The sequence below is a fragment of the Wyeomyia smithii genome, chromosome 3 (assembly GCF_029784165.1).
Source record: "Wyeomyia smithii strain HCP4-BCI-WySm-NY-G18 chromosome 3, ASM2978416v1, whole genome shotgun sequence".
Taxonomy (NCBI): Eukaryota; Metazoa; Arthropoda; class Insecta; order Diptera; family Culicidae; genus Wyeomyia; species Wyeomyia smithii.
In genome coordinates, this window is record NC_073696.1 from 9,383,860 (window position 1) to 9,399,776 (window position 15,917).

The 15,917-nt window shown below is 39.1% G+C and overlaps 1 protein-coding gene across 4 annotated transcripts in view; it reads left to right on the top strand.

The window, feature by feature from the left end:
* The window catches only part of LOC129731135 (transcription factor hamlet), a 196,751-nt gene that overhangs the window by 88,821 nt on the left and 92,013 nt on the right, over positions 1-15,917 (top strand). For 3 of the 4 annotated variants that reach the window (XM_055690915.1, XM_055690912.1, XM_055690914.1), the window contains exons 2-3: positions 15,392-15,540; positions 15,604-15,774. In XM_055690915.1, coding sequence (XP_055546890.1) covers positions 15,392-15,540; positions 15,604-15,774 — 320 coding nt within the window. Of the gene's footprint in view, positions 1-4,000; positions 4,941-15,391; positions 15,541-15,603; positions 15,775-15,917 lie in introns of those variants that run through there. The other variant, XM_055690913.1, reaches the window with a different exon arrangement.

Sequence of the window (15,917 nt, forward strand, 5' to 3'; positions counted from 1 at the left end):
GGGGTTGTCAGTAGAAAAGCGGACAAGAGCACCGTTCTGGGTTGGATAGAATGCCAGCCAGCCTGCGTCGTCGTCAGAACGGGAGTAGTTCCGTGTGTCATCATTGCATCGATCGTTGATTGAGGATTTTCCACCCTGCTGGGTGAACTCTGCGTGTGAGAAAACGCAGAGTTCTACCCTACGAGAAGCAGGCTAAGGGAGGGAAGATGCGGGGGTAAGATGCTTGCGAAAATGGTGAAGAGAGAAGAAACTTTGCTCGTCGCGAGAGGAACTTTAGTCCTTACGGTGAGTTTAAGGAGCTGCGAATGAATGACGATTGTAGAGCACGAGGGCTGACGCAAATGTGTATAGAAGCTGCTGTAAGCAGAAATCTTCATTGAAACGCTTTGCTTTGGCTGATACTTTTATTCTCTTTTTATTGCTTTTTGTATGGCTTTATTTTCGGTTTGAATTTGTTGGATGGGAATAAAAATGGGGTAAAATATTTGCAGCAGATTTGTGTAGATTGGATTATGCTGTTAGAACTATTCCAGCATCTTAGTTGTAGCAGTATCATAAGACTTTTAGAATTGATTTTTACCTATTGGTCAGAATTTGTGAAAAGAATCACTAGAAATAACGATGTCTAAATATCAAGGCTGCTGATAATCTCCTCAAATTCATTCGTCATCTCCGAACCACATTGAGCCATAGCAAAAGAGTTAATACTCCGTCTTCATGATGTTATGATCCTTATGTTTGCATCCAATTAGTTGCGATTTGTTCGCCGCATCATGATTTTAGACTTGAACCGCGAAGCATTAGTGTGAGAATCTTCAAAAATAAATTGAATATTCTCGAAGCGAACCGTTCAAACGAATCGTACGGGTTTCAAAGCGTTCTCTGAAGAATAGTTGCTGAGCGTGAAGTGCTTTTTTCTCCTTTGATGAAAAGATTGTTTGTTTCTAATAGAAGGCGTAATTCACAGCGAGTGTTTCACATTTATATAGCGAGTGGAGATTCAATGTGTGAATGAGGAGCCTTGGATATTGACATATGAAATTCGAGTATTTTTTAAATAGGTGTATCTCAAGATATATTGTATCGAATTCGCTGATATTTTACAGCTCAAGTTTTGTGCTATAAAATATTTTTGAAGAACAATTTAATATACATTTCATTCAAATCTATGCGATATTTCTTCAGATACGTTAATTTTTGAAATTATTTTACTTAAAACTCAAATTATTAACATGAAAACTTTCTCAAATTCAATAAAACTTTTGTAGAGTTTTCAATATTTATTTGAAACAATTAGAAATCGCGATTTAAGTGATTCTTAGTTACGATATATGACGCCTATGTTAGACCATTTATAGATTTATTTTTCCTTTTCTCAATATTTGTAAATGTTTTTTTTTGCTTCCGCTCAAAAACTATAACTTAGCTATAATCACGATGAATTTCTGAAATTTATGCTATGTTGTTCAATCTGTAATCTCTTTTTCTGCTATGAAGATTTCAGACTATTTCAACATCATTTTCTTGATTAACGTTTTCCGATGCATGTGACTCAAATGTGAAATTTGCTGACATGGTTTTCTTCATTTTCTGAGGTTTTATTAAAAATTTATCACAGATTCACCAATTTCATTAAAACTTTTGTCTGTTTAACTGTGTTTTGTATGTGTTCTAGGAATACTTATTGCTCTGCAGAATTCCTACTTTTTTGGCATATGGCGTTTTCTGACTTTTATGTTTTGCCTTTCGGTGGTTTTGAATATATATTTATTTATGTTTATTGTGGTATCCCGAAGTTGCTTTCAAAGATTTAAGGCTTGAAAAATCTTTTCGCGAAACTGGTTTTTCCATTTATGACGATTCTTCTGGTTTAGGCTTTTTTTCATAGAAATTTTGCGGATAGTCTTCCCCAATTTTTAGAAAGTATTTTCAATGCATATTTACCTTTTTGAGGTGCTTAGAATCTATTTTTAGTTGGTGTCAGTTTTGTTTGCTATTTGTTCTGCTCATATTTTTAAATTAGTTGCTTGATCTGGTTTTTAGAAACGATGTTTAGGCTGTATGGACATTTGTTTGAAGGTTCCTGTCTTTAAAAAGCATCTTTATTAGTTTTAAAATCAGTTGGCATTTTTACACAGAACAGAACTTAGTTCTGGTTTGGTCTGACTAGGTTCTTGACCAGGTAACCACAAATCTTGCATTCATATGTGAAAACAATAATAAATATTTCGCGACTAAATTACAAAATTGTCATGCTTCAATTGTATATCATGCTGAATTCTGACTGATTTACGATTTTATTCTTGCAGAGATTTTATAATATTTTTTGTTTGAGAGCATTTGGAGAGTTTTTTTGTTGCAAGTTATTGGAAATGTAGCTAAGTGATTAGATCCTTTTGTTGGCTACACAGCTTGAGTACGATGTGTGTTCTCTTGTTCGACTCGGTGCTGTGCTGTGCAAAAAATTGCCTGCAGCGAAGAGTGCCGTTTGTACACCGTTTATTTTTATTCTCGCTTATTTTCCGTCGGTCTAGTCACCGACGCCCAGGGAGGCGACTCCAGGACCCTCACTCACGACCCGTTTATTAACGGACCAGCACCAATGGCTTTACTTCCTCATGCGATGGAAGGGGATGGATCCCAGAGATTTTTTGCCTCAGAAAATCTCCCGGTGTCGGCTAGGATTGAATCTAGACCAGTTGGGTTGGTTGTGAGTGAATCACGCCACCCCACAACCTTCGACACCTATGTCGGTGTTGGAATTCGAACCCAGGCGTCGAGCGTGGTTGGCGGAGACGTTACCAACCACGCTAGGCCTCCGCTCTGTTTGTACACCGTTTGCAGAATGACCTCATCTATCGGGTGGAACTATACCCGAAAGGATATCCGGGACCCTGGGTTGTATACTTCCGGCCTAAAGTAGAGGCATTGACTACAATTTGTAGGAATCCGGCACGGTTTTCAGGATTAACCGAGATCATTTGAGTTCGCCCGAATAAACTACGCGATTAAGTGTCAAGCTTTTTTTTTTATTATGGGTTAACTAGTATTATAGGCCAATACACTTTGTATTGGTTTTTAACGTATGTCAATAACCTGTAATAGTCAAATTTTAGTTTAGTGAACGTTGTTCACGTTCACTGAATTTAAATTTGACTATTAAAAGTTATTGAAATATGTTAGACCAATACAAAATGTAGACTGACTCATAATACTGGTTGGCCCATAACACTGGGATGACTGTAATGCAAATAAGTTTGTTTTATATAGTTAGTTTTTCTGCTACAACTGGAAAAAATGGAGGGTTGTTTTCTAAGTTATAAGTTATTGCTTAATTCAACATGCTGCTAGCAAACATAATTTTCACAGTGTTATTTTAACTTTAACTAAATAAAGAAATCGCCATTTCGTAGTTACCTAACATCATGCGTCCCCTCCAAAACCTTCTTGCGGAGACACACTTTCAGTTTGTTGTCGCACGTTCAAATGTTTTACCCCCGAGTGATCAATAAGGCACACCTAAAATTAAGGACGAACAGTCAGGCACTCCCGACCGCGCGTTTCACTGCAATTCTAGCACACTGCCGGAAGGTTCGATTTACTCCTAGCTCAACTATACCGGGATTTGAGACCCTCCGTTCTTCCCTCACATGTGTATGTGTGCGTCGTCGCTTTTCCGGTGTTCGCGCTTATCCTTGTTATCTCTTCGGTTGTACGTTCCGTTCCACTCGCAAACATGCGGCCTTTGTTGTTTGTCCTTCTCGTTCAGTCGTGCAGTAAACGCGCAGTCAGTGCCACTCACGCTGTTTTGCTGTTCTCAACGAGTTCGAGTTCCAGAGGGCTGTCTGCCGAGGGGTTGCTGGTATGGGTGCATCGGAGCACAAGCACAGAGAGCATGCAAGGCTGAGCGGCCGTGATTGTGTAGAGCTGAGCTGAGCGGTACGACACAAGGCAACAATCGTGTGCGATATGTGTTTGTGGATGATGACGATGATGGCCTTTGCAGGGTATGATAATTGCATGAGAAGAATTTGTTAGTCTATTCTTAGCATCCGACAGACAGACAGCGGTAACGGTACCGCACACCACTGTGTTTGTCCGCGGTACGAAAAATCCTAGAACCAACCGAACCCCAGTGACGGAACACAGGACGGCGTTTGGCCAGCAGTGCTCGCTAGTGGACGGAGTGGAGCCTATTAGTAGCAGTAGGACACCCGTCATCAGGAGCCTGAAACCGCACAGGGACGGTGTTTGTTCGATTAGCATAAAGAAACGGCCGATGTGTGGTGGGCTGTGCGCGGGTGAATGAACAGTTTTCCGGAGCTTAAAACAACCCACACCTGAAGGGAGCTGTTGAGCGAGGAAATGATTTAAAGGCCAATCTTTTGTTTTTTTTTTCTTATGCGAACACGCGATTTGTGAAGTGTAGAGTAAGAAAAAACTAAATCGTCAATAATCGACAGTTTAAAAATTACACGCTGAAGAGTTTTTGGGCCATCGATTTATAAAAAGGTCCCTGATTAAAGAGAATTGATTTCGCGAGTTGTGAGAAGTGTGTTTTTTGTACCTATATTTTGTTATTGTTGATTTGTGTTACAAAGTTAGTGGTTAGGCGGTTTCGCAATCAACCGCGCGTGTAAGTCAGTGAACAGTGCCATAGCGGAGGGAAATGATAAATAATTCTAATTAGGATATAAATGTTGAACGAGATCCCGTCGAACCGAAAAGCTCGCCCGGGCCAGTTTGGTGTACGAATTACAATTAACGGCCAGGTGCCAGCCATCAAATTTGACGAAGTTGGGCTTCCATTTGGCACGAGATCGAAAGTCCCAGCAAGGAGCGGATATTTCCCGACCGAAAACAGAGTGAATGTGTATCACGGGTCAGCCGATCCATAGGCCACTTTCGTGATATGGTTGACATCGAATTAATGATGCCAGGTACGTGGCCCGCGTGGCCAAACAAACCAGTAGAGATTGTAAAGTTAATGTCGCGAATAATGACGAATGGCGTGGCTCAGCCGGGAGTTACGGCGATAACGGAGCGTTGCCATCTAGAAAGTTCGGTGGCGTTGTTCAATATGCGAAGTGCGTGAGCTCATCAAATCCGTCTCAGTTTTTGTTTTTTTTGTTGCGTTCGAATCCGGTAAACTTGGAAACTAGATCGTTGGGGAAACTTCTCTTTTCCATGGGACGTTCAATTAATTATGGTTAAATGGCAGTCTGTTATCGCCTGTTGGATTTATGGTCGGAGGCGTTCAGAAAAAAAGTGTGTTAAGTGTGTTCTGGTATAAATGAATAATTGTTTTATTTATTTTCTGTTAATCGGCTTGCGTTTGAGTGCTACCGACGGTGTTGCAAAAAAAGCTAGATGGTAATCATTAGCGATCGTAAAAATCTGGCTACGCGAGCTATGATTTTGTTTTATTATAGAACATAACACGAAAAACTTCTCACCCTAAACTGCTTTATTTAGCGAAGAAGGTTAAAGATTCATGTAGTAAATTTCACCTGCACTTTTATTCATAAAGCCAAACAGAAAATTTCAAATAACAGCCATTTAATCGTTCATTCAGTCGTTTGGTCACACTGCTGCAGCGCAGGAGGATGATCATCCGTGCTTCTGGTTTTGGGCTGCTGAAACCTGAGCCCACCTGATGAAGGGGCCCTCCGGTCCGGACACGGACTGCCGGGAAGCTTCGATTATTCCATTCACCAGCGACGTGAAAAGCTGGCAGAAAAAAATCGGAAGTTGTTGTCCGCTTCGACTCAATTGTTTCACCGATCTTGATCTTCCCATCTCGCATCTCGGCGGAGAGGAGAGAAACCCAATTGTCTGTCTTGTACCGACCGAGCGCTCGATTGTACTCGAGAGGTCTTTTTAGGTTGGTTGGACCACAATTGGGTACACTTTCGCGGGTGTTTCGTTCGGTGTCGATTTGAGATAGCGAGCGTTTGTCGTTCCATCCATAGGAAGCAGCTTGTTCCTCTGTGATCACCTTTTGTTGCTCGGGATGAGTCTGTCGGGCTTTTGTTATTAGTGCTTGTTGTGTTTGTTTTTTTTTCTGTATTCTGCAGAGATATGGAAGATTTATTTATACAACAGGTACCTTGAGGTAAACAGCGGGATTGGAGGTGAGGCGACGGAGGGAGAAAGGAACTGCGATGCGGCTCGTTGATATTGAATGATAATGATCGGAGCAGTTGGTTTAGGATTGCTTTCGAACAAATGCCGGAAAATGGTGCAATTGGCGTGACGCTGTGAAAATGATTTTATTACACATAATTTTTTTTTTGGTAGATGTGTTTGAATAGTTGATTGGTGGGACGATTGTTGGCTTAGGATTGTGCAGTTTGTGTGGTTTTTATGGGTTTGCTTGAGCCGCTGTTCAATGTTTTTGTAGTCGAATCCAAAAAAAAAAAAAAACATCGACGGTGGTCATTGGAAAGTTCTCTTTTATCTTTCGGTTTGAAGCAAAATTTGTTGGCTTTTTCGCATTCAGTGTCTTTGTTTTATACTAAGAATCTCATCGAATACAGTGATAAGTTTAGCTACATAAATATTCAACTGTCTTTATTAAGTAAAGGTTGGATTTTTGTAACAGTCCTAGAAATAAATATTCTCATAGATAAATCTATCTAGAACTTGAGTGAAAATGTTGATATTTATTGCGTTACCCAGTTGAGCAAAGTATCTCGTATTTAAAAATCTATTCATGTTTCACCTAAGCTGATCTAGTTGAAGTCACATTTTTGCCACAAAAATAGTTTATGCGGAATCTAAACAATTTCATCCCTCTATTGATAGCAACAGCCTATTCTCTGTACATTTTCTTCATTTATTTGACGCGCGACAATTAATTACTACATACTCTTAATGATTTTATTATAATAGTTATAATTCTTTCAGATGTTGCCCAACAAAACAAAGTGAAACGTTTTCCATCAACTTCGACAATGAAAGCTTAGGCTGCAAATTTTTATTTGAACAGAGAGCAATAACAAACAGCTCCCCGCCGGTTGTTGTAAATTGTCCATTTCTCTCGTTTCATGCTATATTGAATCCCTCAAAAGTGTATGATTTTTAATGAAATATATTTCATACCGTGACCACTTTTTCTCTTCGCCTAACTTCTAATTGTAATAACGGCCTTTATTCGTTATCAGAATGGTCGTGAAAATTGAATTGATAGTAAAGAATTTATGTGAAAAATCTATGATGTTTAAGACACTGTTTTGGCTTTCGCAAAAGGTAACATTTCCGTACCAGAGCATTTGAAAAGTGTGATCCTGTACTGACCGAAACTTTAGATCGATCGGTTTATAATGTGCAACAAAATATGTTTCTTACTTCCAACTTAAACTGAAACTCATCGGGGACTTTTTTCCATACATTTTTGAGGTTAGCTTTTTTTTCACTTGACGATTTTAAGCGTAAAAATCCCAGATTCCACCTAATAAATAGCCCTCGGACTGCAACTCTACTCATGCGTCAGCAGTGCAAATAATCGCTGGTCAACAAAATGATTGAAAGTGCATTCTTAAAGCTCAAACCGGAAAAAAATGAAAGATTACAACCATTCCTATTAATTTTGGTGCCCCTAGATATTACCAAAACGCGTCAACTTACGTGACAGTGTCGTATAGAAATCAGAGTAGGCAGTGTGACTTTGCACTCGTATCCAAGTGAGTTTTAAAACTTACTTGCACATTTATTTTCGGTTCGCACGTAAACCCTACTAACAGTGCATTACACTTGAGTTGGATTTGAGTTTGAATCCTGCATAACAACAATTGCATAAAAATTGAATTGCGATGAAATTCGCGCCGCGTCTCAACTCATCGCGTCACATCATCGCCTGCATCGTTGGATACATCGTGCACTGCATGCATTGCACGCATTTGAACTCAATCGATCAGAGTGTGCGGTGCAAAAAAAACTCAAACTATCGAGAGGAAGCAGATTCAAGTTGGATTCAAATCTGAAAAAGTGTTACTCAGTTCAACTTTGCACGAGTTCATGCCATCGCTGATAGAAATTGATCGGCGGGTTCATCGCTTCAACGTTATGTTTACGAGGAAACTCATTTAAGTCTCTGAAAAAAAAAACGGTAATGGCTAGAGATATAAAAATTCACAGGATTGGTTGAATAGCTATAATCTTTCATTTTTTCCGGTTTTAGCTTTTGGAGTGCACCTGTGTTGACCAGAATCGATCAATGTTTCACACACGTAGTTTTATTGATTTTCACAAAAATTATCTTGCAAAATTCGAGTACATAGTCTCATCTATCGACGCTTGGAAAAGCCATGTTGCTTCTCATTTATTCGGTTTTTAATTTGAAGGAAAAGTTTTCCGTTAATATTTGCTTCTATCAGTTTAGGAATGCAAGAAATTATGGCTGTTCCATGATAATCACTTATATCTGTCAGATATCCGTCTAGATTTGAAAATAGGAACTAGAAATGACTCAGAAGTTCTCCTTATACCTGGAAGATTGAAGTGATGGGTGGTTTTTGCGCTCACCGCTCACCTAAATTCGCGGTATTTGAAAAGAGAGATAGTCATCGCTCACCTTGGTAAAAAGTTAACGTCACATCGTTCGATTCTGTCATTGACCACGGTGACACAAACCTTTCTTTCCGTCACAGTCGTGGAAATGCAGCGGTAAACTCGGTCTCCGACAACAAAGACGGTTACACTTCCTTCCTTACAATCTCTTTCTTCACCCTAACCGTTAGGACTTGGTCGGCGCCGTTTTCTTGTAAGATTTGGACCACTGCGACCATTGTTTTGATCTTTTGTGGTAGATCGACGCCGTTGTCGACCTATATAAAAGCGGAAGCTACTGAATTGTTGTACATTGCGCTACTTCCAAGTTGCCATATACCTGTGCAACTTCACGAGCTCAGATCCATCACGGAGGAGTAACTATGAAATGTGCCCAACCTCAAGTATCCGTACTACAGTGACAGGCTGAAAGCCAAAACAATGAAGCAGTAAGTCCGTTGCAGGATTTTTTAGGTCTGGGAAAATTATCAAAAATGTCCAGAAACGTCGTTCGGTCGTTAAGGCCAAATATCAAAATTCTAAGAGTTTGTCCACATATTAGCATCTTCTTACCCATTTTGCTTTGTGAAATATACTAAAACCATGTCAAAACCGGTTTTGAGTTCAGGTTTTGTTTTGGGATCTGTATTTTTTTAAAGATGTGTGAGAAGATGCTAATATGTGGACAAAAGCTTAGAATTTTGATATTTGGCTTTAAAACAAAATGGCGTCGAAAAACCATCGAAAATTTCCGATTTCTCAAAAATTAGAAATGACGGCCTTTAAGTTGAAATATGTCCAAAATCGGGGAAACTTATTTTCGCATCAAACTACATCAAAAAATCATACATAGAAGCCAAGGCAAAAAATTGTTGCACTGTGTAATACAAAAAAATTATCGAAAATTGTCGTATAATGTTGTCACGAATTGTCGCTGCAAAAATTTTGATTTGTCAAACAAAACAGTGGTCATATTCACCAGAATATTAAATATCGTTCAAAAGTGTAAAATTGTTTCAAACTTTTCGAATAATCATCAACGACAACTTGAAAAATCGTCCCAAAATCATAAAGGACAAAGATCGAAAAAAAATACTAATGCATCTAAAACTTCTGCTCAAATCGTTGTAGAGTTGTATAAAATTGTCCGCTGTTTTGACATATTTCCTCAGCTTTGCCTTGGTCAAAGCCCAAAAAGTTTCAATAGGGCGAATTTCAGGGCAGTTTGGAGGATTCATCTCCTTTGGGACACATGTGACATTATTTGTTTTATACCACCCTAGTGCATCCTTAGAGTAATGGCAGGAAGCAAGATCAGGCCAAAAGATTGGAGGATTGTTATGCTGCTTACCCATGGGTAAGAACCTTTTCTGCAAACACTCTTTCACGTAAATTTTACCATTCATTGTGTCATTCGTAATGAATGGACGAGATATTTTCCCACATTCACAAATGGCCTACCAAACCATTACTTTCTTGCCGAATTTTTCGGTGTAGATGGCTTTCACTGGTTCAGGGACATCCTTTCCTTTCGGTGATGTATAAAATTGCGGTCCTGGCAGAGTCTTATAGTCCAGTTTTATGTAGGTTTCGTCATCCATGATAACACACCCCATTTTTTTGGTCAGAAGTTTGTCATAAAGCTTCCGAGCTCTCGGTTTCACAGATTCAGCTTGATTTGGATTTCATTTTGTCTGCTTCTGCTTCCTACGGGTCTGCTGACATATTCTTCCCTTGGCACGCACAACGTTACTCGCCGAGGTTCCAAGCTTTCTCGCCACATCTCGTACTGATACTGAAGGATGCCGCTTGTAGTATTCCTTAACCTTTTTGTCCATTGTGGGATCAACAGGCCCGGGTTTTCTACCACGTCTTGGGGCATCAGTAAATGTGCACTCTTCACAATACTTCCGCAATGCGGTTTGAGCTGCTCCGACACTTATATCTTCTTCTCTTGCTAATTTTCCTATAGAAAGACCACTCACGGTGCCCCATTTGTGCACAATTCGCTTTCTTTGCTCGGGAGAAAGGCCACGCATTTTTAAAATTTCGCACTAAATGTTAGAAAAAATGACAGCATCTGTTTCTTTTAGATGTAAACAACAGGACGCAGCCAGCGTTTGGTTGAATACTGCACGTTATTTGAAATGACGGTTGATCGTAAGTGTATTTATAATTATCGGAACGGTCTATATGCCAATTTTGTGACAGTTTGCTCCGCTTTGTGAAGTTACTGTGAACTAATCACGAGGGCTGTGTTTTCTTACTAAGACGCTTAGGGGTCCTAGGAGTAAATAGTACACCGTTTCTTGGTTGTAAAATCATGATTACTGTAGTACTTAGATGTGGAAAACTTACTAAAGCCACTCAAATTGAAATTATATGGTCGTCCTCAAATTGACGGTTAGTTTAACGGGGGACCCTACTGTGGAAGGTCGAAAAATATTGAGTTTTCGTATTTTTTTACGGATATTTAAAGTAAAGTGATAAGTTCGGGGTTTTGGCTGTTGTTAAGGTATATTTTGAGATGTATTTTGCATGACGTGGATGCATATATAGTGAGTATTACGCTGTTGGCTGCGTTTCTCTCCAAACCATGTTTTTCAATTGGTGGAACGTTTTTCTCAGCATCTATTGAACCGAGTAGTAAAAGTTTAGTAAAAAATTTTTTTTTCATGAAAAATTAAAATTTAAAAATTCATAAAACATTGAATGATTCAGATAACAAAAAACGGCTCTGTAACAAGTTGGATAATCCATTTTTATATGTTAAAAAAATTACATGCTAGAACAAAATTTTGGCTAAATTGGTTCAGTAGATGCTGAGAACAACGTACCACCAATTAAAAAACATGGTTTCTAGAGAAACGCTGCCAACAGCCTAATATTCACCTAAATATAGTCCACGACATGCAAAATACATCTTCAAATATTGCTTAATCAATAGCCAAAAAAACCCGTACACTTCACCCTTCGCTGAATATTCGAAGAATAATCACGAAAATCTATTATTTTTCAACCTTCCAGAGTAGGGTCCCCCCTTAATTTTCCACATAACTCCCACATAGAAGGGAGATCTGAAACCTAGCGCTGTGGAAGGTACTTGTTACTCTGTTGGCCCTTCCGCTATTGAAGGCAGCGAGATATTTGAAATCGATGTCTGCTGCAGCTTTGCTTGCTGCTGACTATCAACTGCTATGTTCTTCCCACCATCCCTTAGCAAAATGATTGGTTAGAGCAGAAGCAGACTTTTACATAGCCCAAGTATGCATTACCGGCTAGCTAGGTATAATATTCTGTCGACCTTGTTAAGAAAAACGCATTAAGCAACCAATCAGATGAATCTGAATCGGCGTTCCAACAAGGCTTGATAATTTTCGATAGTACAGTTCGAATAATTGAATTATTAGTTATGTTGCCGCAAGACGTAATTCTACGTCAAAAATTCGCCTTCAGATATATATTGTACAAAATTGTTAAAAAGCGATGAATTCGTCGTAAAAATAGGGTTAAAGTGGCTAAAAGGTTATTGGGAATTCATTGAAAGTCGTCAGAATATTTGCCAAAAAATGGCAATATTTTGTTTAAAAACCGTTCGGAAATTATCCCCTAGAGTTATTGAATAAGTTTGGTAATCAGGAAAAAAACAATAAATTAAGGAGCAGCCGCATTTTTGTAGCGAAAATTAAACTTTCCATTTCTCAATGTTATCATACGAATCGTTAAGGGTTAACATTAAAAACATTCTTAGATTTTGTAACTTGGTTGGGTTTTCTTAAATGGAACAATCTTTTTGGACTTCGTTTTAAATTTCATTCATGTTAGTGCACCTAGACCCGAAAGCAGCGTTTGACCGGATAGACCACAAAATACTGCTTAGCAAATTAGAACGACTCGGTATCTCATCGATATCCGAAGGCTGGCTTAAGTCTTGCTTGACTGATTGAAGTGTGTGTGTGAAAATAGGTTCAGCTGTTTTATATCGTTTTTCTATCATGTGAGGAGTTCCTCAAGGTAGCAACTTAAGCCCGCTACTTTTCTCCATTTTTACAAACAACGGTTGATTGTTGCTGCCACTCGAAGATCGAATATTTCATGCACAGTTTTAAAGAGGTATCCGAGTTGTTCGATTTTGGCATGTCAATCAATGCGTTTCGCCAACGACTCCTGGATGCTTTTCGAAGACTTTGACAATATTGTTTTACTTTTGATTCTGATTTATTTAGACCTATTTTGTCAGATCAATCTAATTGTATAATGATATACGTGAGATATACGTTAACTCTAGGTAAGAAAGTATTTAATCTTTCATGAAACTCTCGTATTTTGTTAGAGATGTGTAGAAGTTTTTTATTTGGCAGAAAAATCTTGACAACTTATTACAAGTTTGTTTAAAGAATTGTTGAAAGTAATTTTTTTAGAGGAAAATTTTTGCAATTGTGCTATCTTTGCATTGTTGATACAAGAGGAGTGACTTATATGTTGTTTTAACTAAACTACCTAAACTATACTAGTTGTTGAAAAAATTGCAACTAAGGGTAAATAATTTTTCGTCTTCCAGCTGCTTGCTTTTTTACAGACAGAAATTCAAAACAAAAAAAATCTAACTATTCCATTTACTAATTAATATGATTGCGTTAACGTAGGAACTACAATACCTAAAATATTGTGTATTCTGAAATATATACGCCCTACATGAAAATATTCCTGACTCTAAATGATTTCTCCTCCCGCGGAAAGCAGTTTTCTCAACCAAAAACGTGTGGTTTATTCATATAAAAATACCTGGCATCTGGTAAGCTTATTGCTAAGGAATTTTAGCATGTAATATTATTACAAAACGAATAAAATAATAAAGAATTAAGCCTGAAAAACGAAAATGTGAAGTGTTGAATGTCGAATGGCTTAGAAATTGGAATTTTCTAAATACAAAAGAATCAATTTTACAATTTTACAATTTTACATATTCGACTCTGATCTCCGATTTACATTTCGTGTTACTTATTTTTGGTAGATTCATTTCAATTCTATTGCTTCAATAGGCAATATTATATATAATAATATAAATGACGATTTGAATAGCTTTGTAGAAAAAAGTTGCTGTTTTTTGTTTCGGAACTTGATAAGAAAAGGCTAAGAACAGCAAAACATACCTTAAAGGTCTTTTAACTTCAATTGAACGTATTATCAATCCAATTTTACATGCAGTGAAAATGCTTCGTTGTCAGCGTGCGAGAGTATCACTGAATTAAAAATTTAAATTTTCATAGTGTCAAACAAATTGAAATTACAAATTCAATTCTGAACAATCAATATCTCATCGCCAAAAATATTGTTCTAAATATGGTAATTGAAAGATTTGAGGTTTTTAGTCCAATTCATATAGTTTTTTCTTTCATCTCAAAGGAATTATTTTTATTTCAATAAACAATTTAAGATGAAAGAAATGAATTTAAAAATGGAATATGTCTCCAGCTAGACACAATCTCCTGCAAACCGTTACAAAATCAAAAGGGTTATCCGTTCCGTTACAGGGCTTTTCCAACACCGCAGCTGGATTCCGCATGTCGCTTCCTTCCGATCTTCCTAGAATAGAGCAACAAAAAGAAGCAAGATCCGATCACGGAACTTCGTTAATCGATTTTGTCTCTGATTGGTGGGTTCGCGCACCCGAAATTGGACTCCTTCAGGTGTGTGACATGTTTGACATCTTTCACTTTCTGCCACCTTATCCCGTTACCGGGATTAAAGCCCCTTCTCGAGGACGATAAAATTGGCTTTCTCTCGTGTAGAGATCTTCATCGTCCTCATCATCAACACCAGTAGCAGTAGCAGCAGCAGTCGCAGCACCCAAAGCCGAGAGACTAAACAAACAATTTGAGAAGATTATAGAGTCCTACCGAAAGGTGTTCGCGCCTGTTTTTTACCTCCGTTCTCAGCGCAGATGGATGAAATTTCAAACCTCTCGAAAGGCTCGTCCGCGTGCACCACCGGGTATGTCGTGGTTCCGCAAAACCCTTCGGCACCGTCTGTTTACGGCTGTTTATTTGCCTTTCTTCCGTGTCGCTCTGCTTTGGGGCGATAAACGTCGTATTAGTTACAGTTTGGTGTAATTTTTTCTGGTTTTAAATTCAACACTTCTTTGCGGGTCTGCTCTGCCTTGCCTTCATCTCCGCTTGACAATGGACAATTAGAATAAAATTATTTTGCGTAATCAGGTCGATTTGAATGGATTTGCGTGCGCCAGCGGAACAAATCGGAATGATCTGCGCTTAGACTGTGGCGGCTCGAGCCCGGCACGGGCACGGGTGTTTGTTGTTTTCTGCCACTTGAGACGTGATTGAAAGCGATACGCAGATTTTGCCATGGGTCTCCGTCGTCGTGAGTTGTTTTATTTTCTTCTTGTAAGCGATTAATAGATTGACTGCCAAGCTCAACAACAAGTGGCTGGCCGAGTGTCGCTCGATCGTCCCCGGAAGAGGGGAAAAAAATAACCGGAGCGATTGTTCTGGTGGAATGTTTCGTAATGGATTTTGATGCTATCGCGGGTGTTATCCTATTAATTTGTGTGTCATAAAATAATTTCAAGATGACAAGTGACGCTTGTTTCGGGTTTCCTTCTTCTGTCGAAGCAAAATTCTCAAGTGGTGTTTACACAACACAGCTAATTGATTTTTTTTTCTCTTCGGATACGGACACTGGTGGTGACTGTTTGACGCACCAGAAAGCTGATAATGATTACATGAGATCATGCATCTTTTTAGAAAAATAAAACGACTTTGACTGTATCTGACAGATTAAAGATTTTGTCTAATGTATCTGGCATTCTGTTTCGTTCCAGGCAGTAGCGGAGACGAATCGGACTCCTCGCGCGGAATACCCTCCAACCTAGAAGTGCCTCCGGGGTTGCAGGTGATTCCAGTGAACCACCTCCACCATCAGAGCAACGGCGGTGCGGTGGACGAACTGGCGCATTCCGAACGCATCAAGGTAACAACAATATTCCGTGCACGATTGTGGAGCAAAAACTAAAATTGTTTTTTTTTTTCACAGCAACTGCAAAGTGCGGAACAGTTCCTGCTGCAGATGGCCCGCCTTCAACGTCCACCGCCGGATCTGGACATCCGCAATGGTTCGGTGGTAGCCAACAAACCCATTTCCAAAGGCACCCAGTATGGTCCGTTTCGGGGGAAGTTCTTCCAGGACTCGCTGGACCGACGGGAGGTAAGTTTTCACTGAGCTTATACCAACTACTTACGGGAAAATGTGATTGCGAAGATACAACAAAGTACAACGACCATTATTTGCCGGCTTTGTGTGGGCGTAATGTTTTGACTGTTCGACATCACCCATTAGCCAGCGTACCA